The 27,015-nt window shown below is 37.2% G+C and overlaps 2 protein-coding genes across 5 annotated transcripts in view; both read left to right on the top strand.

Moving 5' to 3' along the window:
* The window catches only part of SGO2 (shugoshin 2), a 65,809-nt gene extending 49,864 nt beyond the window's left edge, over positions 1-15,945 (top strand). For 3 of the 4 annotated variants that reach the window (XM_058439837.1, XM_058439827.1, XM_058439841.1), the window contains 4 exons: positions 1,360-1,589; positions 2,724-5,636; positions 7,044-7,194; positions 15,296-15,744. In XM_058439837.1, coding sequence (XP_058295820.1) covers positions 1,360-1,589; positions 2,724-5,636; positions 7,044-7,194; positions 15,296-15,311 — 3,310 coding nt within the window. In that variant the 3' untranslated portion in view covers positions 15,312-15,744. Of the gene's footprint in view, positions 1-1,359; positions 1,590-2,723; positions 5,637-7,043; positions 7,195-15,295 lie in introns of all 4 variants that reach the window. The other variant, XM_032755023.2, reaches the window with a different exon arrangement.
* Positions 15,946-23,361: 7,416 nt separating this feature from the next.
* Positions 23,362-27,015, top strand: part of LOC116810476 (aldehyde oxidase) — an 85,160-nt gene continuing 81,506 nt past the window's right edge. The window contains exon 1 of the mRNA XM_032755020.2: positions 23,362-23,437. Within this exon, the coding sequence (XP_032610911.1) occupies positions 23,393-23,437 (45 nt within the window). The 5' untranslated portion in view covers positions 23,362-23,392. The remainder of the gene's footprint in view (positions 23,438-27,015) is intronic.

Below are 27,015 nucleotides of genomic sequence, written 5' to 3'. Positions count from 1 at the left end.
TGTTTCTCTATTGCTTCATATATTGGATAATATTAGATTGCACCTGGGTATTGTGTATCCCTTGTTGGAGAAAATGTAGATTCAGTTATGCTCTCCCAAAGAGTTTTGATGTTTCAATTTTAATAGCCAGTAACCTTGTCTGAACCCAAAATAAGCAACATCTGAAATCTCATTTTAGTTGTTTTATCCTTAGATAGGCTGCTTCGAATCTTCCTCATATATATGGGATTCCGAGGTCAGCTAGATATTTGGTGCGCATTTATACACAAAATTTGGGGCTCTCGTCTCTACCTCTCTTATCTGACATTTCCCCCCATCACTTTACAGCTGTTATAGTTGCCCTGAATTCTAACCTGGAACCAATAAGACTGTAGGTTTCTAACTTTTTTTGAATGTGGCACTAGCTGAGGCTGTAAAACAATGGGAAACTCACTCTTCTTCCAAGTGTCGGCACCCCCTTCGCTAGCTCTCTACTTGCTTTTTGTCCATTCACTGACTTCTAGTAGTTGTTTTTTTAAATATTTTGTCCAGAATTTATAGTCATTATGTTAGGTAGGGTTGGTCTGATAGTAACTTTTAGCCATTACCAGAAGCAGAACCTCTCTGTTTATTTTTGTTAACTTGTTTCCTCAAGTGGTATAGAAATTTCCACCCAACAGCTATTCTACTGGTAGTTGCCTTTAAATTTCTCGTAAATATTTATCAGAAATATTTTATTTTTCTTATTAAAAATTATTTTAAAATATCTGTGATTTCCTTGGAATACAAGACAGCTCTTTACTGTTTGTGGACGATATTACTCTTCATTCTTTGAATTCAAATATGTCAGTTTATCAAATTATTTCTGTGGATTTCGGTCTGTTTTCTTCCCATAGATTTAATTACTCTAGGAATAATGATTTTAGGGTACTTGGATGCCTTTTGGAAACATAGCAAACTTATTTCACATATAATTTTATATGCAATTATATTTTCTAGAAACCAAAGGAAGATTTTTGGGTATTACATAGAATTAATTTTATGAAAAGTATAAATATTATACATGGCTATTTGTAAGTACATTTGAACTTTTTTCATTTCCTTAATAGTAATCTTCAAATAGCACAAGAAGTGAATATATAAATTATCTTCTTTTGGGGCCACTGTGACTAAGGGGTTAAGAAGCATTCCTGTTTCCTTCCAAGTTCTGTTCTAGTAGGAACTACTCATTTCCTACCTTTAAGTGTCTTCATTGAACTTGAAAAAGTACCAGGTCGATTTGTGGTTCAATCTTAAATAGAATATAGAAATAACTGTCCATGGATTTAAAGAAAATTTATAAAATACATAATTTCTCATTTTCTTCCCACTTGCCTTTAGGGTTCCATTAACTTCAAATGATGATGAAGATGATGATAAAGAGAAAATGCAGTGTGACAACAATATTAAATCAAAGACATTACCTGATATTCCCTCTTCAGGATCAACAACACAACCTTTATCAACTCAGGATAATTTGGAAGTGTTATTTCTTAAAGAAAATAATCAAAATGTATATGGTTTAGATGATTCAGAACATATTTCTTCTATAGTTGATGTACCTCCCAGAGGTAAGATTGTTTTAAAAATTCATTTTGAGTATTTGTATTAGTTACATTCATCAGATGTTCTTCCTGAGGGCAATTATGTATAACAGTTAATAAGTTAGCTCTCTTATGTTACAGATTTGCTAACTTCTGCCATTTAAAACTGCTGGTGATAGATTTAATTTTAAAGTAAATATGCTGACAAACATCAGATCCACAGTGGCCTAATACTGTTACTCTGGAAGAAATATTTAGAAATAAATGGACCTAATGAGCTTTTCTCGATATCTTAGCTTATGATTTGAAAGATACCATATATTTACTTAGTTTTACCCTCTTTTTTCGTAGATATGAAAATTGGGGGGCTAGATAGGTGTAGAGACTCTTTCAAGATCATCACCAATTAATTAATGGTAAAGCAAAAACTTGAGTCTGGGTAATGGTTGAGCAAGAAAAAAGATGGCATTTACATTTTATTTACATAGTATTCCTAAATGATAATCTGTGGTGTAGTCTGGTGCTTACAGATTTGCCATAGATTTTCAGACTGGGATATGGAACTATAACAATTTTGAATTTAGAGCTTAGAATTGTTTTTCCTTTCTGAAAATGTGTGTGTGTGTGTGTGTGTATGTATGTATATGTATATAATATATACACACACATATATACATATATACACACATATATATGGTATACATATAATGTATACAGTATACATATAAACATGTGTGTATGTATTTACACACATACAAACATATATTAATATATGTATATATAATTTATAGAAATTTTAGCTGATAGCAATCCTTTTCAGAGTTATCACTATTATTTGGGTTCATTTGCTGGCCTCCTTCCACTCTAGAAATGTATGCTAATGGCTGTACTGTTGGCTGTACTCCACCCTACTGTTGGGGCTGAGGCAGAATTCTCAGCATGTATTTTCTATAGATACAAATGTAAAATGTGATTTAGGAGTACTCATCATTTCTAACTGATTTTCTTATAAGCATAGATTCTTAGTAATGTTAGGATCTAAGCCGAACACATTGTCAGAAATTATATCTGTGAAACAGCTTGATTTCGAATCTAATTTGTTTAAAGTAACTTATTTATTTCATTACTTATTTCTGAGTTTTGTTTTCCTTTTCTTAATAGAAAGCCATTCCCACTCAGACCAAAGTTCTAAGAGTTCTCTAATAAGTGAGATGAGAAACGCCCAATCTATTGGCCACAGATGGGAGAAACCATCTCCTAGTAATGTGACTGAAAGGAAGAAGCGTGGGTCATCTTGGGAATCAAATAATCTTTCTGCAGACACTCCCTGTGCAACAGCTTTAGATCAACAACACATTTCAAGTCCAGAATTAAATTGCAGTGATGAGATAAATGGTCATACTAATGAAACAGATACTGAAATGCAAAGAAATAAACAAGATCTTCCTGGCTTATCTTCTGAGTCTGCCAGAGAACCTAATGCAGAGTGCATGAATCAAGTTGAGGATAATGATGACTTTCAATTGCAGAAAACTATGTATGATGCTGACATGGATTTAACTGCTAGTGAAGTCAGCAAAATTGTCACAGTTTCAACAGGCATTAAAAAGAAAAGTAATAAAAAACCAAATGAACATGGAATGAAAACTTTCAGAAAAGTGAAAGATTCCAGCTCTGAAAAAAAGAGAGAAAGATCAAAGAGACAGTTTAAAAATAGTTCAGATGTCGATATTGGGGAAAAGATTGAAAACAGGCCAGAAAGATATGATGTCCTGGATGGCAAAAGGGATGCAGAAGATCCCGGTTTTATTTTCAGTAATGAACAGCTGGCTCAGGTGAATGAACTGAAGAAAATGACCCTTCAAACTGGCTTTGAACAAGGTGACAGAGAAAATGTACAGTGTAATAAAAAGGAGAAAAGAATAACAAATGAGCAAGAGGAAACATACTCTTTATCCCAAAGTTCAGGTAAATTTCACCAGGAGAGTAAATTTGATAAGGGTCGGAATTCCCTAACTTGTAATAAAAGTAAAGCTTCTAGACAGACATTTGTGATTCACAAATCAGAAAAAGATAACTTACTCCCAAACCAAAAGGATAAAGTAACCATTTATGAAAACCTAGACGTCACAAATGAATTTCACACAGCCAATCTTTCCACCAAAGATAATGGAAATTTATGTGATTATGGGACCCACAATATATTGGATTTGAAAAAATATGTCACTGATATTCAACCCTCTGAGCAAAATGAATCAAACATTAATAAGCTTAGAAAGAAAGTAAACCGGAAGACAGAAATAATTTCTGGAATGAACCACATGTATGAGGATAATGATAAAGATGTGGTGCATGGCCTAAAAAAAGGTAATTTTTTTTTCAAAACCCAAGAGGATAAAGAACCTATCTCTGAAAACATAGAAGTTTCCAAAGAGCTTCAAATCCCAGCTCTTTCTACTGGAGATAATGAAAATCGATGTGACTATAGGACCCAGAATGTGTTGGGTTTGCAAAAGCAGATCACCAATATGTACCCAGTTCAGCAAAATGAATCAAGAGTTAATAAGAAGCTTAGGCAGAAAGTAAATCGGAAGACAGAAATAATTTCTGAAGTGAATCATTTAGATAATGACAAAAGTATAGAATACACAGTTAAAAGTCACTCACTGTTTTTAACTCAAAAAGATAAGGAAATCATCCCTGGAAACCTAGAAGACCCAAGTGAGTTTGAAACACCTGCTCTTTCTACCAAAGATAGTGGAAACCTGTATGATTCTGAGATTCAAAATGTTTTGGGGGTGAAACCTGTCCATGATATGCAACCTGCTTGTCAAAATGATTCAAAAATAGGTAAGAAGCCTAGATCAAATGTATATCAAAAGTCAGAAATAATTCCTGAAACCAACCAAATATATGAGAATGATAACAAAGGTGTACATGACCTAGAAAAAGATGACTTCTTCTCTCTGACCCCAAAGGATAAAGAAACAATTTCTGAAAATCTACAAGTCACAAATGAATTTCAAACAGTTGATCTTCTCATCAAAGATAATGGAAATTTATGTGATTATGACACCAAGAATATATTGGATTTGAAAAAGTATGTTACTGATAGGAAATCTGCTGAGCAAAATGAATCAAAAATAAATAAGAAGCTCAGGAATAAAGTGAATTGGAAGACAGAAATAATTTCTGAAATGAACCAGATATATGAGGATAATGATAAAGATGTACATGTCCAAGAAAGCTGTACAAAAGATCTTGATTTTAAAGTAAATAAATCTAAACAAAAACTTGAATGCCAAGACATTATCAATGAACACTATATGGAAGTCAACAGTAATGAAAAGGAAAGTTGTGATCAAATTTTAGATTCCTACAAAGTAGTTAAAAAGCGTAAGAAAGAATCATCATGCAAGGCAAAGAACATTTTGACAAAAGGTAAGAACAAACTTGCTTCACAGTTAACAGAATCTTCACAGACATCTATCTCCTTAGAATGTGATTTAAAACATATTACTAGTGAAGCAGATTCTGATCCAGGAAACCCAGTTGAACTATGTAAGACTCAGAAGCAAAGCACTACCACTTTGAATAAAAAAGGAGATCTCCCTTTTGTGGAAGAAATAAAAGAAGGAGAGTGTCAGGTTAAAAAGGTAGATAAAATGACATCTAAGTCAAAGAAAAGGAAAACCTCCATAGATCCTTCTCCAGAGAGCCATGAAGTAATGGAAAGAATACTTGACAGCGTTCAGGGAAAGTCTACTGTATCTGAACAAGCTGATAAGGAAAACAATTTGGAGAATGAGAAAATGGTCAAAAATAAGCCAAACTTTTACACAAAGGCATTTAGATCTTTGTCTGAGATACATTCACCTAACATACAAGATTCTTCCTTTGATAGTGTTCGTGAAGGTTTAGAACCTTTGTGCATTTCTTCTAGTAAAAATGTGATAATAAAAGAAAACTTTGCCTTGGAGTGCTCACCAGCCTTTCAAGTAAGTGATGATGAGCATGAGAAGATGAACGAGATGAAATTTAAAGTCAACCGGAGAACCCAAAAATCAGGAATAGGTAGGTTAATAATCATTATGAAATGATAAAGTTTTAGAAGTGTTTTGTTTTTTTGTTTTTTGTTTTTTTTTACTTAGCCAATGAAGTATTTTCTAACTGGTATTTTTATGGAATTTAAAAACAATATATAACTGAGTACATGATCCATAGAAATAGCATGAAGGAATAAAGAAAGTTTCATACTTTGGGAAAGAACAGTGAGAGTATCTTGGACATTTACAACTACAAATGGATTTGGCCTTTACCACAAACTTGCCTAATAAAGACCATAGGGAAATAATTTGCTTTTTCATACATCTGAAGGAAACTGAATGTTTTAAATGTATATAATAATGAATTGTACTGGCTTTTATTTTACTGAAGACAGTTGCATGTTTCTTGAGGGTGAGACTCTTTCCCCATTCAACAACATATATGTAATGTGATCAAACCCTTCTGGATATTATAGAGTACTGAAAAATAAACAATACCAACCCCCTTTCCTCAGATTCCATGTACGTAACAAACATCATGGTGAAATGGAATAAACGATTCTTTAAGCACATGTATTATGCTAAGGGATATAATGGGGAGTAATTTTGACTAGAGGAATCTTCAAACACATCCTTAAATAGGTAGCATTTTAGGCCCTAAAGGATAAGTAAGATTTTTACCTGTAGTATTTACTTTTTATTTTTTTCCCAGTTATTAAAATAGTACTCATTGCAAAAAAATCAAAAGTAGAGAGTCAGAAAAAGGGAGGGGGAAAAAATCACCTGGGAGAACTTTAGTCCATTTGCCATGTGCATGCAGACCCAAATCTATGGAATTTTAAATATATATTTGAAGTCATACTATATATAACATTACTTATCTCATTTTTTTTCCTTAACAGTGGATCCTAAAAATATTCTTTTGCCATTAGAAATTTTGTATCATTAAACATTCCTATACCAATTAAAAATTTTTACTGGGAGCCTATTATTTCAATATATGTGTGTAGATCCCTAAGGTTTTGGGGGGTAAGTCAATTCCAGGTAAAAGCACACTGAAGCAAAAGAATTACAAAGGTTTAGAGTTGCAGGATTTGTTAGAGGACTGGTGAGACATTTTTTATCTCTGTGCTCCTCATGGTGCCTTACACAGAGTGAGTGATCAATGGCATATATGTTGAATGAACTGTAATTTGTGTGCTTCCATGAAAAGAGTTGAACTAGGATGAACTTTTGGGAGCCATATGTGACTTCAGAATAAAAAAGTTGCAGGCTACTTTGACAGTTTGTTTCAAATGTTAGTCTCTTTCCTCTCAAAATTGAATCAAGATTTAAAATTTGCTGCAGTGATTTGCAAACCACTATAGATAGCTCATATCTATTTGTATCTCTATATACTTTTAAAAATATTTGTGAAAAATAATATTCTTTTCAGGCGATAGACCATTACAGGACTTGACAAATACCAGTTTTGTTTCAAATAACACTGCTGAATCTGAAAATAAGTCAGAAGATCTATCTTCAGAACAGACAAGCAGAAGAAGAAGGTGTACTCCTTTCCATTTTAAAGAGCCAAACCTCAGAGAGTAAGTATTTCAAATGATTTTAGTATGCCATTATAAAATATATCCTTAAAAAATTTTCTGCCTGAATTAGTATTTGAGCACTTCTGATAATTCAATAAAATGTATATTATTGATATGTAACAACCACAGTATGATTTGGGTAAGATCTGAAGAAATATGTCCTTTGGACAGGCTATTTTTAGGGGGTTGGAGGATTGTCTGTATTTAAATTGATTTACTTTTGGTTAGTTCCCCGTTCTACTACTGTCATATTTTAAATTGTAACCTGACACTTATAATTTTTAAAATTTGTGGCCTGTGATTTGCAAGCTATTTTTGTTACCCCATTTGTTTATTTCCTACCTTGTTCCCTAGAAGTCAAAGTGGTTTATGTGTCCTTTACTCTCAAAGAATAACAGTCCTTTCTCTTTATTTTTGTAAATTTCAAACATACCCCAACAAAGAGAATAGTGCCCTCCTCCAATTTATCCATTCCTCAGGTTCAACAGTTATAACACTTTGTCGTATTTGCTTCATCTATCCTTTTTGTTGTATTTTAGAGTCTCAAATATTGAGTCATTTAATTCTTAAAACACTTCTATATGTCTCTCTCTAAAAAGTAAGAATTTAAAGTTCTTAGCAAAACTAGACAACAATGATCACATCTAACAAAAAAGAATGATTCTCATGGGTATTTTAAAACAATAACCAGCAGATGGCAGTAATATAAGGCAGGGTAAAAGAAAATTAAAAGTGAAATTAAGGACCAAGGGGCCTTTCTTTTTTTTTTTTTTAAACGGCTATTGAGAGATATAATTCACACAATTTAAACTGCACAATTTAGACCAGATGTGGTGGCTCACACCTGTAATCCCAGCACTGTGGGAGGCTGAGGCAGGTGGATCACATGAGGCCAGGAGTTCAAGACCAGCCTGACCAACGTGGTGAAACCCCATCTCTACTAAAAATGCAAAAAGTAGCTGGGCATAGTGGTGCGCGCCTGTAGTCCCAGCTGCTTGGGAGGCTGAGGCAGGAGAGTCACCTTGAACCCAGAGACAGATGTTGCAGTGAGCTGAGATTATACCACTGCACTCCAACCTGGGTGATAGAGTGAAACTGTCTCAAAAAAGAAAAAAAAAGTGTACAATATTCTGGTTTTTAGTATATTCATCAATATGTGCAACCATTACCAGAGTCAATTTTAGAACATTTCTTTACTTAAAAAGAAACCCTGTACCCTTTAGTTATCACTTTCCTATCCTCCCAATTCTAGGCAACCACTAATCAACTTCTTGTCTCTCTAGATTTCCCTGTTCTAGACATTTCGTATGAATGGAATAATAGAATATGTGGTCTTTGCAACTGGCTTCTTTCACCCAGCATGTTTTAAAGTTTCTTTCATATTGTAGCATGTATCAGTATTTCATTCATTTTTATGACTGGATAATATTCCATTGTGTAGATATACCACATTTTGTTCATCCATTTGTCCTTTGATGGACAATTGGGTTGTTTTCATCTTTTGGCTATTATGAATATGCTACTATGAACATTCTTTTGCAAGGTTTTGTGTGTAAAGTATTGTTTTTTTTTCTTGGATATATCCCTAAGAGTTGAATTGCTGAGTCTGTTTAATTGTTTGAGGAACTGCCAAGCTGTTTCCAAAACTGCTGTACCATTTTACATGCTTACCAATGATGATGATTTTAAAAAATTTCTCCTTATCCTTACCAACACTTGTTTTTCTATGACTGATTCTAGCCGTCCTAGTGGGTATGAAGTGATATTGCATGGTGGTTTTGATTTGCAATCCCCTGATAACTAATGATGTTGAGCGTCTTTTCATGTGCTTACTGGTCGTCTGTGTATCTTCCTGGAGAAATGCCTGTTGAGATCCTTTGCCCATTTTTCAGTTGGGTCATTTGCCTTTTAATGAGTTGTAAGTTAAACTTTATTTTGAACTAATTTTAGACTTATGATAAAGTTGTAAAAATAATACAAAGGTTTCCCATATGGTCGTCTCCCAGCATTCCTCAATTTTAATGTCTTATGTGCTCACAGTAAAATTATCAAAACTAAAGAATTAGCATTGGTACAATACTATTAACAAACTATAGACTTTCACTAACGTCACTTTCTGTTTCAGAATTCTATCTGGAGTCCCACATTGCATTTAGTTGTTGTTTCTCCTAAGCATCCCCCAACCTATGACAGTTTCTCAGTCTTTTCTTTTTTTTCTGCCTTCGACACCTTTGAAGACTACTGGTCAGTTTATTTTGTAGAATATCTCTCGGTTTGGGTTTGTCTGATGTTTTCTCATGATTGCAATGCAATTGTGCTTTTTTGGCAAATATTTCACAGAAATTATATGTCCTTCTTGCCTCATTTCAAGGCTTCATGATGTCAACATGTTTCATTACTAGTCATGTTAGCCTTGATTCCTTGGTTAAGGTGGTGTCTGCTGGGTTTTTTAACTGTGAAGTCACAATCTTTTCCTCTATTGTTAATGAACATGGGAGGTAGATACTTTAAGTCTATATATTCCATTTCTCAAACTTTCACCCACTAATTTTAGCATCCATTGGTGGATTTTGCCTGCAACAGTTACTACTGTGGGTACTACTAGCAGTGATTTTTGATTTCTCCCTTTCTTTCTACAGTAATTGGAATTCATCTGTAAGGAAGAGTTGTCTTTTCTATAGATAGATATAGATATAGATATAGACATAGATCACGGGTGTCTCTTTTGTTCTATAGATGAAAGTCCAATACCATCAATATTTATTTTTTTGCTCAAGTTATTCCAACTTTGACCACTAAGAGTTCCTTCAGGTTGGCTTCCGTGTCCTTTTGACATGACTTCATACTATTTGGAGCACTTTCTTACTTTCTGACACACAGCATGTTCCAGGCTCACCCTAGTGAGAAGTGCCAGAATCAGGCACTTCTTTGAGAAGCCTAGTTCCCTTAATTAAAGAATTTTGCTTAGAAACCCAGATCTGAGCACTAGGTATGCTCATTGCTTATAGTGTGTTGTGTTAGTTATCTATTACTCCATAACAATATTCTCATAATCCTAGTGGCTTAAGTAGCAATCTGGACGCAGCTTAATTGGGTGCTCTGCTTAGGGTCTGACAAAGCTGCACTAAAGGTGTCGTCCGGGCTGGTTCTCATCTGGAGGCTGTGCTGGGGAAGAATCTGCTTCCAAGTCACACAGGTTGTTGGCAGAATTCATTTCCTTGTGGTTCTGGACAGAGTGCTTCATCTTCTTCTTGTTGACTAGAGGCTGTCCTTAGCTTCTTGCCACACAGCCTCCTTTACAGCATGGCCACTTAATTCAAAGCCAGCTGTGGAGAATCTCTAGAGCAAGTCCTCTAGCAGGATAGAGTCTTATATAACAAAATGTCATCTCGGAAGTGAGACATCTCATCACCTTTGCCAGTGGTCTCCTTGTTTATTGTAGAGGATCTATAGTATGTTTTAATGCCTGGTAGGGCTAGTATCCTCTCATGGTTTTTCTTTTTCATTGTTTCCCTCACTGTTCTCGAATGTTTGTTGTTCCAAATGAATCTTAGGATGGTATTGACTTGTCTGGCTCAGTTTCATAACCTTGGCACTGTTGACCTTTGGGGCTAGATATTTCTTTTATGGGAGGCTGTCCTGTGTATTGTAGGATGTTTAGCGGTATCCCTGACCTCCATCCACTAGATGTCAGTAGCACCCTCACATTTATAACAACCAAAAATGTCTCCATATGTTGCAAAATTTCAACTGGGAGGCAAAATCATCCTGAGTTGAAAACCACTGGTCTACAAGTATTTTCTTTGTTGCTATTATATATGGACATGTAACTGATGCCCAATGTTGTTCATATATATGAAAGCTGTTGAATTCTGTGTCAGTTTGTATCTTGCTACTTTCTGAACTCTGTTATTCTCTTATCTCACTGATTGTCTTGAGTTCTCCAGGTATAGTATGATATCATCTGAAAATAGAGATAGTTTTACTTCATTACCCCGTTTGTATGCCTCTTACTGTTTTTATATTAGCATTGGCTAATAACTTAGGTACAATGTTAAAATAGTAGCAGGAATAGTAGGCATGCTTGCCTTGTTCCTGATTTTAGTAGAAATACTTCTGTTGAAGTATTTTTGTCTCTCCATTAAACAAGATACTTGCTGTAGGATTAAGATATGTACATAATTTACTAAGAAGATGCCCCTTGATGCCTATTGAGTGTTTATCATGAATGATTGTTGAATTTTGTCAAAAGCTTGTTCAGCATTTATGAAGATAATAATATACTTTATTTCCTTACATGTATTAACATGGCATCTGTTGATGAGTTTTCTAGTACCGAACTAACCTTGCTTTCCTGGAATAAATCTCACTTGGTCATGGAGTATGTTTTTCATAATGTGATGTTGAATTGAGTTTGCCAAAATATTTTGTTTAGAATTTTTATATCAACATTCATAACTGATGTGAGTCTATAGTTATCCACCTTTGAATTGTCTTTATCTGGCCTAGGTATCATATTAAGGGAATCAAGAAAGTCACTGTCTTGGTTCCTTTAATGAAATAATTTATATTTCATTATAATTGATAGTGCATTTTAATTTATGTTTATAATTATTTGTATGTTATATAATTTTAGAACATTGGGACTCTCTGGTTTTTGTAAGTTTGTTAGCATCCCCCTCTGAAACCATCTGGACCTACTATTGTTTTGTGTGGGATAGTACCTTAATAACGTTGACTATTTTTTTTGTGTGTGAAAATTAGTCTGTTTAAGCTTTTTTGCTGTAATGGGGTCAATTTTTGTTATTTGTATTTCCATAGGAAATTATCCATTTCATCTAAGTTTTCAAATTTATTTGCGTAAAAGTCTGCAAATTATCTTTTATGAATTAGACATGTAAATTAATTTTAAATCTTTTTTCCCATAATTATTTTACCTATGTCACTTATTATTTTTTGTGTTTGTTCTTTTTCTCTTTTTCTTGATCAAATTAGGTAGTTTATTTATTAAGTTTTCCAAAAAATCAGGACTTTGATTTATTAATTGGATCTGTTTTTCTGTTCTCTGCTTCACTGATTTCTGCTTCATATTTATTATTTCCTTCTTTGTGTTTTCTTTGATTTACTTTATTGTTGTTGTTTTCTCATTTCAATTTATTGTTTTTATTCTTTCATTTATATAGATAACAGTGTTTTATGGCCAGGCACAGTGGCTCACACCTGTAATCCCAACACTTTGGGTGGCTGAGGTGAGAGGATCACTTGAGCCCAAGAGTCCGAGACCAGGCTGGGTAACACAGGGAGACCCTCACTCTACAAAAAATTTAAAAATCAGCCAGGCATATTGGCATGTGCTTGTAGTCCCAGCTGCTACTAGAGAGGCTGAGGTGGGAGGATAGTTTGGTCCTGGTAGGTCGAGGCTGCAGTGTGCCATGATTGTGCCACTGCACAGAGAAAGATCCTGACTCAAAAAATTAAAAATAAAAATAAGTAAATAGAACACAAAAAACAAATTTTTTTTAAAAAGTGTCTTTTGCAATCAGTTTTTCTCTGATCAGTGCTTTCAGTGTATCTTGATTCTGATACATAGTGTTTGCAATGTCGTTTTTAAGTTTCTCCTTTTCTTCAGGAGTTATTAGGAGGTTTTAAAAATTCCAGGTAAATGAAACTTTCTGGTTTTTTGTTTTTATTTGTAAATGTTGTTTTATTGCATTTTGGTCAGGAATTATTTATTGTAATATTTCTGCTTTATGGAAATTGGAAATTGCCAATATTTTCTTTGTGACCTACTATAGGATCAGCATTTATAACTGTGCTGTGAGTGCTTAAATGTGTATTCTCCATAATCAAGGTCTAAAGTTTGATATATATCCATAAGATTTACTGTATTTATTATGTTGCTTAGATCTTCTGTCTCTTTACTTATTTTTTGTAAATAAGTGATCTGTTTTGTACTAAGGTTATACTAAGAGTGGTATATTAAAATCTATTGTGTCCTGTGTTTCCATGTATCTCTTGTAGTTTTTGCTTTAGAAAGGTGGTTGCTCCGCCTTTTGCTATGTAAATATCATAATTATTACTTATTCATTTTGGATTATGGCCTTTATTATATTAAAAATGTCCTCATTTGTCATGTTCAGTGCTCTGGACTAAAGACTTAAAGTCTTTAAGAGATAAAGACTTTAAAAACATATTTATGTGACCTTCCTGATAACTCCTACCACTCCTATCCTCAATACCTATGATGATCATTCCATAATAGCAAGCAGCTTTAATTAGGATGTACTTTCATGGGAGCTACTAGAAGCTGTGATATACCTAGTGCATACCATTTCCAATCCAAAAAGAAGGAAGAAAAAAAAGTGGCAACTGGATGGTCCTCACTCAGAATTTATACTGAATGTTGTGGCTTTTAAAAATTTTACCAACTAAGCTGTATAGCAAATCATCTGCATGCACTGTACATCTAAACTAAAATAGAACATTATTTCCTCACAGCATTTTGCTATGTTTTATTTAGAATAGGTACTTCTTTTGAAAGGATTAATTAAACTCTATCTAATTACCCAAGGCAGTGGTATCACACTGGCTCTGAAGAGGAGTACAAAGGAGTGAAAGAGACCTTTCCACCTAATCTTGTATACCTTTTTTAATTTGGGACCATGTCTATGTGTTTCATCTAAAAACCACACTTACACACATGCATGTAAAGTATAACTAAACTCCATATCTTGAAACATGATGTATTAGGTGCAGGAATCTACCCTCTTACTGAAAAAATAAAATTATTGGGTAAAATACTAAAAAAAATACCTTGAACGCATTTCCTAGCTAATGACTATTAGCTAACCAACATTTCTTTTAGTAGGAAAGTAAGAAAAGCTCAGATCAAAGATCAGATGATAGCAGGAACTCAGAGGGGAACTGACCTTATCCTGAAGATATTTGTCTAACTAGGTGAACCTAAACATTGCATTCACAGCCCTATGGGGCTAGGGACAGAAGACAAATCCTAGGGTTTATCCAAAATAAAGAGTCTAATAGATCTTCCATAAAGTTGATCTACTTTCTCAGTAGAAGAGCAAACTAAAAATAACCTCCCCACTAGCTTGCTCAGCCCCAGGGAATAACTTGGGTGCTGAGTTAAGGAGGAAAAAAATCTTTCCTTAGAATTCATAACCAAAATACAGCCTTTATTGCAGATTATAGCTGGAATTCACAATATTTCGAAGGCAAAAAAAAATTAAGCAGAGGATTTAGTATAATTAGTGCATGAACTATAGTGCCCTATTGTCTATTAGAAGCAAATATTTTGTAGGGAGTTGTCCATCTCACACCTCAACATGTTTTGCACAGCCAAAGTTCCAAGGAAAATGAAGGGCTACCTCATAGTAAAGAAAAACATTACATACACAGGGGAACAAGGTATCAGCAGAAACAGCAATCAGACACAGAATATAAAATGTTTAATGTTTCAATAAAGGAGAGGCTTGAAAATGAATGAAGATGTTGAGTGGAAAAAGTCACAGAAAAACACCTACAGTACGATTCCATTGATATAAAGATATCTATCAAACATAGATAAAACCAAACAATATACTTTTTAGGAGAGCAATACACAAGTGCTTAAAACAAAACTATAAAGAAAGGAGTGATAATACAATTCAGGATAGTGGTCCCTTTTTGGGGGAGGAGAGGGATGTGATCAGAAAGGGGCACACTGGAGGTGTGGTAATATTTTGTTTCTTAACCTGGGTGTAGGAACATGAGCACTTACTTTGTTTTTAAATTGTATATTTTCACATGTTCTTGAACATATGCTAAATTTCTAATAAAAAGGAACTATGTAATAAACACATAATATATAAAATCTATGTTGATTAATTTTTCTTAAATATTTGAAATGAATTATTTGAAATACTCTGATAGTGAGAACTGTAAGATTTAAGAAAAATTAGAGTATTTCAAATATTTAACAAAGCTTATGGTTTGAGGAAACTTCTTTTCTACTGATATGATGAAACAATTTTCTTCTCCATGCTTCACAGCAAAAGCATTAATTTTGGGTTGTTATTAATCTTCCTTTTTTTCTACTTTGCAGCAAGATGAGAAGATGAAGTGAATTTATGGATTCTGGTTTTTCTGAATTTTCAAAGCATAAGGAATCAAAACAGAAATATAACCAGTATCAAGAAGATGAAATGCTTGATGAAAAGGTTTTGTTTTGTTTGGCCTTTCATGGAGTGTTGATTTGTCCATTCTTAATGTTTATTAATAGATATATGTGCATAAAATAGCTATTTTGTAACATTAAACTTTTTGAGTCATTTTGGTCATCATATAACTTATCTTTCTGTTTATTTAAGCTTCTTTTTACCTAGTAGCCTTTAACCAAACAATAGCTATTAACCTTTTAACCAAATAAAATGTGTTAATACATACCTTTGCATTGGTTATCTTGTATACTAGGTTGTCTTGTTTTGCTGTGTGTTTTTAAGCCATTCAATATATGTGGACATCTAAAAGGGTTTAAATGCCACCTCCTGCCCTGGCCCGTTTTCTCTCCCTTCATTCTTCTATTTTCAGAAATACACGTTGAATGTCAGCTTCTGTATTACTTCTATTATATGTAATCTGATGACTCAGAGGAGGAGATTAACCTTTCAGGCTCTTTTGAATTTGGTTTTTATAACTTGGTTTGATCACTTACTCTTCCAGTAATAAGTAGTAATAAATCCTGTTCATATCTGAGATCAATACACAGTTTATTGAATTCAAATGACTACTCAAACTCTATTCCACCTAGATGGAAAACTTTTTTAGACAATATCTGACCACTAACGGGGTGGGCCCAGAAATCTGCATCTTAATCAGATGCTTCAGGTAAGTCTGTCCGAGGGTTGTCCTAGTACCATGCTTTGAGAGACTGCAGTAGGGGTATAGAGTGCTGGAGGGGTTTAGTCAATAGCTCTAGTGAAGGATGAATAGTTTTATTCAAAGAATCTCAGTTGATGAATGAAGAAGAAATGATAGAATTAGAAAAATTGCAACCCCCTATTAAAACTACTGCTCAGGCAATGCTCAACAATGGATGTAAAACAATTAGGTGAAATGTTGATGGAGAAATTCATTACAAAGGAATAGCCCTCTGAACCCACGGATCAATGTTAGCATCATTACGAATGAAACAACCAGACATCATATACTTCCTGCTGTGCTGCAATATTAATTATATGGTACCACCTATGAAGTGTTCTTGCCCTCTCCCCCAAAAAAAATTGAACCTGAATTTAATCAAAGCTTTAGATCTAGTATTTAGTGCATAGGAAATAAGTAGAGTAGAAAAACAACACCAGGGAGAAGCAATTAGCCACATTCAAAAACTGGTTCATTTCAATAGAACAACTGACCTGGTTTCTTCTTCAATGTGTTAACAGTGTTAAAAAGTCTGTTTTAGATCAAAAGAGACTGATGAGACCACATGCAAATACATTGCACAGCTCTTGTTTGATTCAAAGGAGTCAAGTGTAAAAGACATTTTTTAGACACTGAAATGGCATTGTGGCTGACTAAAAGGATGTGTTTTTGAAGTATTTAGGGCTAAAATATGTCCAGGATTGGCCTTTAAATACTACAAATAATGGAGTATGACAAAACGTTGACCATTGTTAAAGCTCAATGCAGGGCAGGTAGATGCCAGTTGCACTCTTTTATGTGCAAAGTTTGGAAAATTTCACAATAAAATTTTTGTGTTTACATAAATGAAATAACATAGGAAAATGTTCTAAGGTATGGCAAGTGAAAAGAAGCCTGGAAAATAACTAGTTTAATCTCACTTAAGTTTTTAAAGGTGTTAAAGTACATGTTTCAAAAAGTAAGGATAGACTAAAAAAGTGAATGGTGGTAAGTTCTAAGTTGTGGGCTTACAGGTGATCTTTATTTTTATGCTTTGCTGTATTTTCCAAGTTGTTTTTTTTTTTTTAAGTTTTCCAAGATGTTTTACATCTCTGTTCTTATTTACCAGATAAACTTTGTGGTTAGTTACTAGATAAACTGTAAATAGTGATAAAATTTTTAAGTTTATATAAAGGTAGCACTTCATTTTAAAACCAGTAATTAGTCGGGAGCCAAGATGGCCGAATAGGAACAGCTCTGGTCTACAGCTCCCAGCATGAGCGATGTAGAAGACGGGTGATTTCTGCATTTCCATCTGAGCCACCGCTGTTCTGCAGCCACCGCTGCTGATACCCAGGCAAACGGTCTGGAGTGGGCCTCTAGCAAACTCCAACAGACCTGCAGCTGAGGGTCCTTTATGTTGGAAGGAAAACTAACAAACAGAAAGGACATCCACACCAAAAACCCATCTGTACGTCACCATCATCAAAGACCAAAAGTAGATAAAACCACAAAGATGGGGAAAAAACAGAGCAGAAAAACTGGAAACTCTAAAAAGCAGAGTGCCTCTCCTCCTCCAAAGGAATGCAGCTCCTCACCAGCAACGGAACAAAGCTGGATGGAGAATGACTTTGAGGAGTTGAGAGAAGAAGGCTTCAGACAAACTACTCTGAGCTACAGGAGGAAATTCAAACCAATGGCAAAGAAGTTAAAAACTCTGAAAAAAAATTAGACGAATGGATAACTAGAATAACTAATGCAGAGAAGTCCTTAAAGGAGCTGATGGAGCTGAAAGCCAAGGCTCGAGAACTACGTGAAGAATGCAGAAGCCTCAGGAGCCGATGCAATCAACTGGAAGAAAGGGTATCAGTGATGGAAGATGAAATGAATGAAATGAAGCGAGAAGGGAAGTTTAGAGAGAAAAGAATAAAAAGAAATGAACAAAGCCTCCAGGAAATATGGGACTATGTGAAAAGACCAAATCTACGTCTGATTGGTGTACCTGAAAGTGACGGGGAGAATGGAACCAAGTTGGAAAACACTCTGCAGGATATTATCCAGAACTTCCCCAATCTAGCAAGGCAGGCCAACATTCAGATTCAGGAAATACAGAGAACGCCACAAAGATACTCCTCAAGAAGAGCAACTCCAAGACACATATATGTCAGATTCACCAAAGTTGAAATGAAGGAAAAAATGTTAAGGGCAGCCAGAGAGAAAGGTCGGGTTACCCACAAAGGGAAGCCCATCAGACTAACAGCAGATCTCTTGGCAGAAACTCTACAAGCCAGAAGAGAGTGGGGGCCAATATTCAACATTCTTAAAGAAAAGAATTTTCAAATCCAGATTTTCATATCCAGCCAAACTAAGCTTCATAAGTGAAGGAGAAATGAAATACTTTACAGACAAGCAAATGCTGAGAGATTTTGTCACCACCAGGCCTGCCCTAAAAGAGCTCCTGAAAGAAGCACTAAACATGGAAAGAAACAACCAGTAGCAGCCACTGCAAAAATATGCCAAAATGTAAAGACCATCAAGGCTGGGAAGAAACTGCATCAACTAACGAGTAAAATAATCAGCTAACATCATAATGACAGGACCAAATTCACACATAACAATATTAGCTTTAAATGTAAATATGCTAAATGCTCCAGTTAAAAGACACAGACTGGCAAATTGGATAAAGAGTCAAGACCCATCAGTGGGCTGTATTCAGGAAACCCATCTCATGTGCAGAGACACACATAGGCTCAAAATAAAGGGATGGAGGAAGATCTACTAAGCAAATGGAAAACAAAAAAAGGCAGGGGTTGCAATCCTAGTCTCTGATAAAACAGACTTTAAACCAACAAAGATCAAAAGAGACAAAGAAGGCCATTACATAATGGTAAAGGGATCAATTCAACAAGAAGAGCTAACTATCCTAAATATATATGCACCCAATACAGGAGCACCCAGATTCATAAAGCAAGTCCTTAGTGACCTACAAAGAGACTTAGACTCCCACACAATAATAATGGGAGACTTTAACACCCCACTGTCAACATTAAACAGATCAAGAGACAGAAAGTTAACAAGGATACCCAGGAATTGAACTCAGCTCTGCACCAAGCGGACCTAATAGACATCTACAGAACTCTCCACCCCAAATCAACAGAATATACATTTTTTTCAGCACCACATCACACCTATTCCAAAATTGACCACATACTTGGAAGTAAAGCACTCCTCAGCAAATGTAAAAGAACAGAAATTATAACAAACTGTCTCTCAGACCACAGTGCAATCAAACTAGAACTCAGGATTAAGAAACTCACTCAAAACCACTCAACTACATGGAAACTGAACAACCTGCTCCTGAATGACTACTGGGTACATAATGAAATGAAGGCAGAAATAAAGATGTTCTTTGAAACCAACGAGAACAAAGACACAACATACCGGAATCTCTGGGACACATTTAAAGCAGTGTGTAGAGGGAAATTTATAGCACTAAATGCCCACAAGAGAAAGCAGGAAAGATCCAAAATTGACACCCTAACATCACAATTAAAAGAACTAGAAAAGCAAGAACAAACACATTCAAAAGCTAGCAGAAGGCAAGAAATAATTAAAATCAGAGCAGAACTGAAAGAAATAGAGACACAAGAAACCCTTCAAAAAATTAATGAATCTAGGAGCTGGTTTTTTGAAAAGATCAACAAAATTGATAGACCACTAGCAAGACTAATAAAGAAGAAAGGAGAGAAGAATCAAATAGATGCAATAAAAAATGATAAAGGGGATATCACCACCAATCCCACAGAAATACAAACTACCATGAGAGAATATTACAAACACCTCTACGCAAATAAACTAGAAAATCTAGAAGAAATGGATAAATTTCTGGACACATACACCCTCCTAAGACTAAACCAGGAAGAAGTTGAATCTCTGAATAGACCAATAAGAGGCTCTGAAACTGTGGCAATAATCAATAGCTTACCAACCAAAAAAAGTCCAGGACCAGATGGATTCACAGCTGAATTCTACCAGAGGTACAAGGAGGAGCTGGTACCATTCCTTCTGAAACTATTCCAATCAATAGAAAAAGATGGAATCCTCCCTAACTCATTTTATGAGGCCAGCATCATCCTGATACCAAAGCCTGGCAGAGACACAACCAAAAAAGAGAATTTCAGACCAATATCCTTGATGAACATTGATGCAGAAATCCTCAATAAAATACTGGCAAACTGAATCCAGCAGCACATCAAAAAGCTTATCCACCATGATCAAGTGGGCTTCATCCCTGGGATGCAAGGGTGGTTCAACATACACAAATCAATAAATGTAATCCAGGATGTAAACAGAACCAAAGACAAAAACCACATGATTATCTCAATAGATGCAGAAAAGGCCTTTGACAAAATTCAACAACCCTTCATGCTAACTCTCAATAAATTAGGTATTGATGGGACATATGTCAAAATAATAAGAGCTATCTATGACAAACCCACAGCCAATATCATATTGAATGGGCAAAAACTGGAAGCATTCCCTTTGAAAACTGGCACAAGACAGGGATGCCCTCTCTCACCACTCCTATTCAACATAGTGTTGGAAGTTCTGGCCAGGGCAATTAGGCAGGAGAAGGAAATAAAGGGTATTCAGTTAGGAAAAGAGGAAGTCAAATTGTCCCTGTTTGCAGATGACATGATTATATATCTAGAAAACCCCATTGTCTCAGCCCAAAATCTCCTTAAGCTGATAAGCAACTTCAGCAAAGTCTCAGGATACAAAATCAATATACAAAAATCACAAGCATTCTTATACACCAATCACAGACAAACAGAGAGCCAAATCATGAGTGAACTCCCATTCACAATTGCTTCAAAGAGAATAAAATACCTAGGAATCCAACTTACAAGGGATGTGAAGGACCTCTTCAAGGAGAACTACTAACCACTGTTCAATGAAATAAAAGAGGATACAAACAAATGGAAGAACATTCCATGCTCATGGGTAGGAAGAATCAATATCGTGAAAATGGCCATACTGCCCAAGGTAATTTATAGATTCAATGCCATCCCCATCAAGCTACCAATGACTTTCTTCACAGAATTGGAAAAAACTAAAGTTCATATGGGACCAAAAAAGAGCCCGCATCGCCAAGTCAATCCTAAGCCAAAAGAACAAAGCCAGAGGCATCACACTACCTGACTTCAAACTATACTACAAGGTTACAATAACCAGAAGAGCATGGTACTGGTACCAAAACAGAGATATAGATCAATGGAACAGAACAGAGCCCTCAGAAATAATGCCACATATCTACAACCATCTGATCTTTGACAAACCTGACAAAAACAAGAAATGGGGAAAGGATTCCCTATTTAATAAATGGTGCTGGGAAAACTGGCTAGCCATATGTAGAAAGCTGAAACTGGATCCGTTCCTTATACCTTACACAAAAATTAATTCAAGATGGATTAAAGACATATATATTAGACCTAAAACCATAAAAACTCTATAAGAAAACCTAGGCAATACCATTCAGGACATAGGCATGGGCAAGGACTTCATGTCTAAAACACCAAAAGCAATGGCAACAAAAGCCAAAGTTGACAAATGGGATCTCATTAAACTAAAGAGCTTCTGCATAGCAAAAGAAACTACCATCAGAGTGAACAGGCAACCTACAGAATGGGAGAAAATTTTTGCAACCTACTCATCTGACAAAGGGCTAATATCCAGAATCTACAATGAACTCAAACAAATTTACAAGAAAAAGACAACCCCATCAAAAAGTGGGCCAAGGATATGAACAGGCACTTCTCAAAAGAAGACATTTATGCAGCCAAAAAACACATGAAAAAATGCTCATCATCACTGGCCATCAGAGAAATGCAAATCAAAACCACAATAAGATACCATCTCACTCCAGTTAGAATGGTGATCATTAAAAAGTCAGGAAACAACAGGTGCTGGAGAGGATGTGGAGAAATAGGAACACTTTTACACTGTTGGTGGGACTGTAAACTAGTTCAACCATTGTGGAAGTCAGTGTGGCGATTCTTCAGGCATCTAGAACTAGAAATACCATTTGACCCAGCCATCCCATTACTGGGTATATACCCAAAGGATTATAAATCATGCTAGTATAAAGACACATGCACATGTATGTTTACTGCGGCACTATTCACAATAGCAAAGACTTGGAACCAACCCAAATGTCCAACAACGATAGACTGGATTAAGAAAATGTGGCAGGTATACACCATGGAATACTATGCAGCCATAAAAAATGATGAGTTCATGTCCTTTGTAGGGACATGGATGAAACTGGAAACCATCATTCTCAGCAAACTATCACAAGGACAAAAAACCAAACACCACATGTTCTCACTCATAGGTGGGAATTGAACAATGAGAACACATGGACACAGGAAGGGGAACATCGCACTCCGGGGACTGTTGTGGGGTGGGGAGAGCGGGGAGGGATAGCATTAGGAGATATACCTAATGCTAAATGACGAGTTAATGGGTGCAGCACACCAACATGGTACATGTATACATATGTAACAAACCTGCACATTGTGCATATGTACCCTAAAACTTAAAGTATAATAATAAAATTTTTTAAAAACTTAAATAAAAATTAAATTAATTTAAAAAACTAATTATTAGGTTGGCGCAAAATTAATTGCAGTTCTTGCCACTGGAAGTAATGGTAAAAAACGCAATTACTTTTGCACCAACCTTATATTTCTATAAGATCAAGTTGTAAGCCTATTTGTTTTCCCTAAGATCCGCTCCTGCAGAGTTGGAATAAATATGATTGTTTTCACTTAAGAGTCCAGGACTACAGCAGGCCTGGTTGGAGGGGTGATACTACTGTTCCCAGACTTAAATCCAGCTGGAACACTACCTAAAATATGGAATAACATAAGACCATCAAAAGCAATGTCGCAGGACTTACAATATTTGCTAAGACGCAAGAGGGTGTGACACAGACGCTAAGCGCCACTGGCGAGGAGATGAAGGGGTCGTCTTCATCTTCTCCGGATGATTTTCGCCCACATAGAGGGCGCTAGTGACGCCCACACACGTGCTGGTGTCCCAGGAAGAGTTTTCCTGGCAAAGAGCTCAGGAACGTTGGATCTTAATCAAGGCTTTCTCCGTTGGGGTGGATGGGTTGGACTTTAGGCTCCAGCAAGCCCCGCCCCACTCGGCGGGTCGGTGCCGCCGGGTCCCAGGTTCCGGCTACTTCCCACAACCGCCGCCTCCCGCTCCGGGCCCTCGAACCAGCGCGGACACCACAATGGACCGGGCGTCCGAGCTGCTCTTCTACGTGAACGGCCGCAAGGTGAGCGCCCGCGGGCTGCCCCTGCCCCTATACCTGCGGCCAGGGCCGGGGCAGAGAGGAGCCCCTGCCATTCGTCCCATCCTTTCGTTTAAGGCACTCAGGCACGGACTGGCTTTCTCCTGTAACCGCGGCTTTGCCTTCGCGTTCCCACCCCCGCCTCTGGGACAAATAAAGGCTGCGTTTTCAGGGACTGTCCTGGATCTTTGGGCCCCCACCTTCCTCATGTTCCCCTTTCCTCTCCTTCCAAGGCTCACAAGCTGATTACCAACCACACGCCCTCCCTAAACAGTAAGATAGAAAGTATTCTTGCCCATCAGGGTTAGCACTCCCAAATCTTCCTTCAATCCCAGCCGATAACAGGAAGGTCGCCATTGAGAGCAGCCTACAGAGATGGCTGAGCCTCAGCTCGCGGGGTGCGTTTGGAAGCGCAGAGAGCAACTTAGATTCGGGACAAGACCGTAGAGACGAACACATTCAAACCACCCCCATCGTTTCTCAGATGAAAAAATCGTTACTTTCCAAAGTCACAGCTAGTTCCCGGCAGAGCTGAACCCAAGTCAGTCTCTGGGGGCTCCAAGGTCCTCACGGGTTCCACTGCTGGGTGCGGGCTCTGTCCCCTCAGAAGCTGGGCTCGCTCTGTGCAACCCGAGGGACAGTCCCAGGCAGTGTCCTATGTTTGGGAGCAGCAAAGCCCCGTGGGCATCCTTTAAAACACCCCCCTCAATGTGAGCATCAACTCTGCTCACTCTTAATGTTCCAGTTTCATTGACATTACACTGAAGGAGGAAACTGAGGCATGAAGGTTAAGGAGCTCCCTTGAGAGCTGTGGCTCACGCCTGTAATCAGCATTTTGGGAGAAACGAGGCAGGAGGATTGCTTGAGCCCAGGAGTTCGAGTTTAGCCTGGGCAACATGGCGAAACCCTGTCTCTACAAAAAAAAAACAAAAACAGGTGTGGTGGTGCGTGCCTGCAGCCCAGCTACTGGGGAGGGTGAAGGGGGAGGATTGCTTGAGTCTAGGAGTTCAAGGTTACAGTGAGCTGTGATCACGCCACTGCACTCCAGCCTGGGCAAAAGAGTGAGATCCTATCTCTTAAAAACAACAAAAACAGAGCTAATAACCAAGCAAGAGCAGTGGCACCTGATTTCCCTGGTGCTCGTGTTGGTGCAGGTTCATTCAGAGCCACCTGTGACTCCTGCTTCTGGCTAAGGGCAGCCACAACACTTTTCCTGACCGGCACCAGCTGCCTCCCCTGGAAGCTAACCAGGGTGAAGCACCAGGCCCTAGTTGTGACACCTGTTCTAAGACTCTGAGCCTAATTTCATTTGTGGTTTTGTATTATGTTTCTTAAAGAGGATCCCCCAAATTGTACATCAGGCCCCTCAAAAACTTTGTCTGCCCCTGCTGCCTGGGTTCTACATTGGATAAGATGAGCTTGTTTTTCCTGATCTGTAATGGGGGTCATTAGGACCCCTTCACAGGACTGCTGTGAGGGTGAAATATGACAATGGGGTGAGATGATTGACATTATGTCATTTTTTTCTTCCTTTGTGTAATGGAATGGTATAGTAAACACAACACTGGCTTTGTTGTTTAGACAAACAAGTCTTCAATTCCAATGCTAATTCTGATTGAGAAAACCTAACCTCTCAGAGGCCCAGTTTCTCTGTTAAAAAGGGATAATACCACTTACTTCGTAAAGAGTGATCATGAGCATTCAATCCACTTATTTGTTAAGGGCTTACCGTATGCCAGGCAGTGTTCCAGGCTTATGAGATACAGCAGAGCATAGAAATAACAAGTCCCTGCGTGCATGGAGCTTACATCATGCTGGGGAGATAGTAAGCATATAAATACGTGGAAATGTGTAATGTCAGGAAGTGAGATGTGCTAATATAAAAAATAAAGCACAGTGTGGGGACAGAGAGCGTGCAGGATACTTAGAGGGGATGGATGTTTTGGCCTGTCTGAAAGGGTGGCATTTGAGCAGTGACTGGGATGCAGTGAGGAACAAGCCATGCAAACATCTGGGGAAAGAGCATCCAGGCAGTGGGAATGGCAGGTGCAAAAGCCCTGAGGTGGGAGGATTTCTGTGTGCTAAGGAGGTAGGTTGGTGGGGCTGGCAACATGGGCAGGGGCCAGATTACTAGGGCTTTATAGGTGATGGTAAGGGTTTGGGTTAAATGAAGAAACAGGGGTTTTGAGTCTAACATCTCCTCGCTTCTCCTTCCCCCACTTCCAAACAAATATTGGGATTTTTAACATAATGGCCAACAACAATTTGTGCTCTATTGATTTTTAAAATTAGATAAGCTAGTTCTTATCTATGGACTCACTTTGTCTATGGGCCAAATGTCCTGTGGTTATTTGTAAAGTATAATCTGGAGATATTGATTCTGTTTTTGCAATTACCCATTAGAAGAAATTGTGTTAATTTTTCCCTTTCCTTCTCCTCCCTTCTAAATTCTGTTAGGTGTGTGCTTCAGTACTAATAAACAAGCCTGATTACTTACATGGAAAGAACTAGAATAAGCTTTTTTTTTTTTATTATTTTTTTGAGATCAAGTCTCACTCTGTTGCCCAGGCTGGAGTGCAGTGGCATGATCTCAGCTCACTGCAACCTCTGCCTCCCAGGTTCAATCAATTCTCATGCTTCAGCCTCCTGAGTAGTTGGGACTATGGAACTATAAGCACCCACCACCACGCTAATTTTTGTATTTTTGAAACCCCAACAGGGTTTCACCATGTTGGCCAGGCTGGTCTCAAACTCCTGACCTCAGGTGATCTCCCTGACTCGGCCTCCCAAAGTGCTGGGATTACAGGCTTGAGCCACCGTGTCCAGTCTAGCATGAACTTTTTGGTTCCAGAGAGTAAGGGATTGTTGAGAAGGGTGTAAGAGAGAAAACCCACCCTAGAAGAGGGCTTTTGAAGTCAAACACAATCTCTGGAATTAAAAACTCACCTTTGAAAAGGAAGCTTAGAAGTGAAGCCACTTAGGAGACAATAGGTGACATGATTGGCTTCTATTCTGCTTTTTGCTAAATTTTCTCAGGTCACCAAAAGTTGTCCTCAGGCAGAAGGTAGTGACATCTGGAGGCAAGGACAGCACACGTTGGCCAGGGACCTAGTTGCAGAGAGATTTCTGAAATCTTATTCACTCTACCAAGGCCCCCAGAAGAACAGATGACCCATTTAACATGGAGTTTAAGGGAGGAAGAGCCCATGAATAAGTTCTACCATAGATGCCACATAACAACCTCAACTCAGGAAATGAAACATGTCATTTCATGAGGCAATGAGGTGTGGAAATCAAAGGTATGGGCCTTGCAACTAGTTGGGGATGGGTTTGAATCCTGTGCTATCTGCTCTGCCACCTGGCGGGTCTGGGGCCTCAGGCAAGGTACTTAATATCGCTGAGTTTCCGTTTTCTCTTTTTGCAAAATGGAGCTAATAACAAAACCTTTTCCCTTGAAATTGGGGCTGATTAAGTTACATGGAGAGTGGTTAGCAGGGTGCGTGTATACAGTAAACAGATTGTAAATTGATATGTGGAAACAATTGTTACTATCTGGACTATAA

Source organism: Hylobates moloch, unplaced genomic scaffold (genome assembly GCF_009828535.3).
Source record: "Hylobates moloch isolate HMO894 unplaced genomic scaffold, HMol_V3 SCAFFOLD_1, whole genome shotgun sequence".
NCBI classification, from domain to species: Eukaryota; Metazoa; Chordata; class Mammalia; order Primates; family Hylobatidae; genus Hylobates; species Hylobates moloch.
Note: the sequence above shows the minus strand (reverse complement) of the source record. Positions and strands in the feature narration are given on the sequence as shown.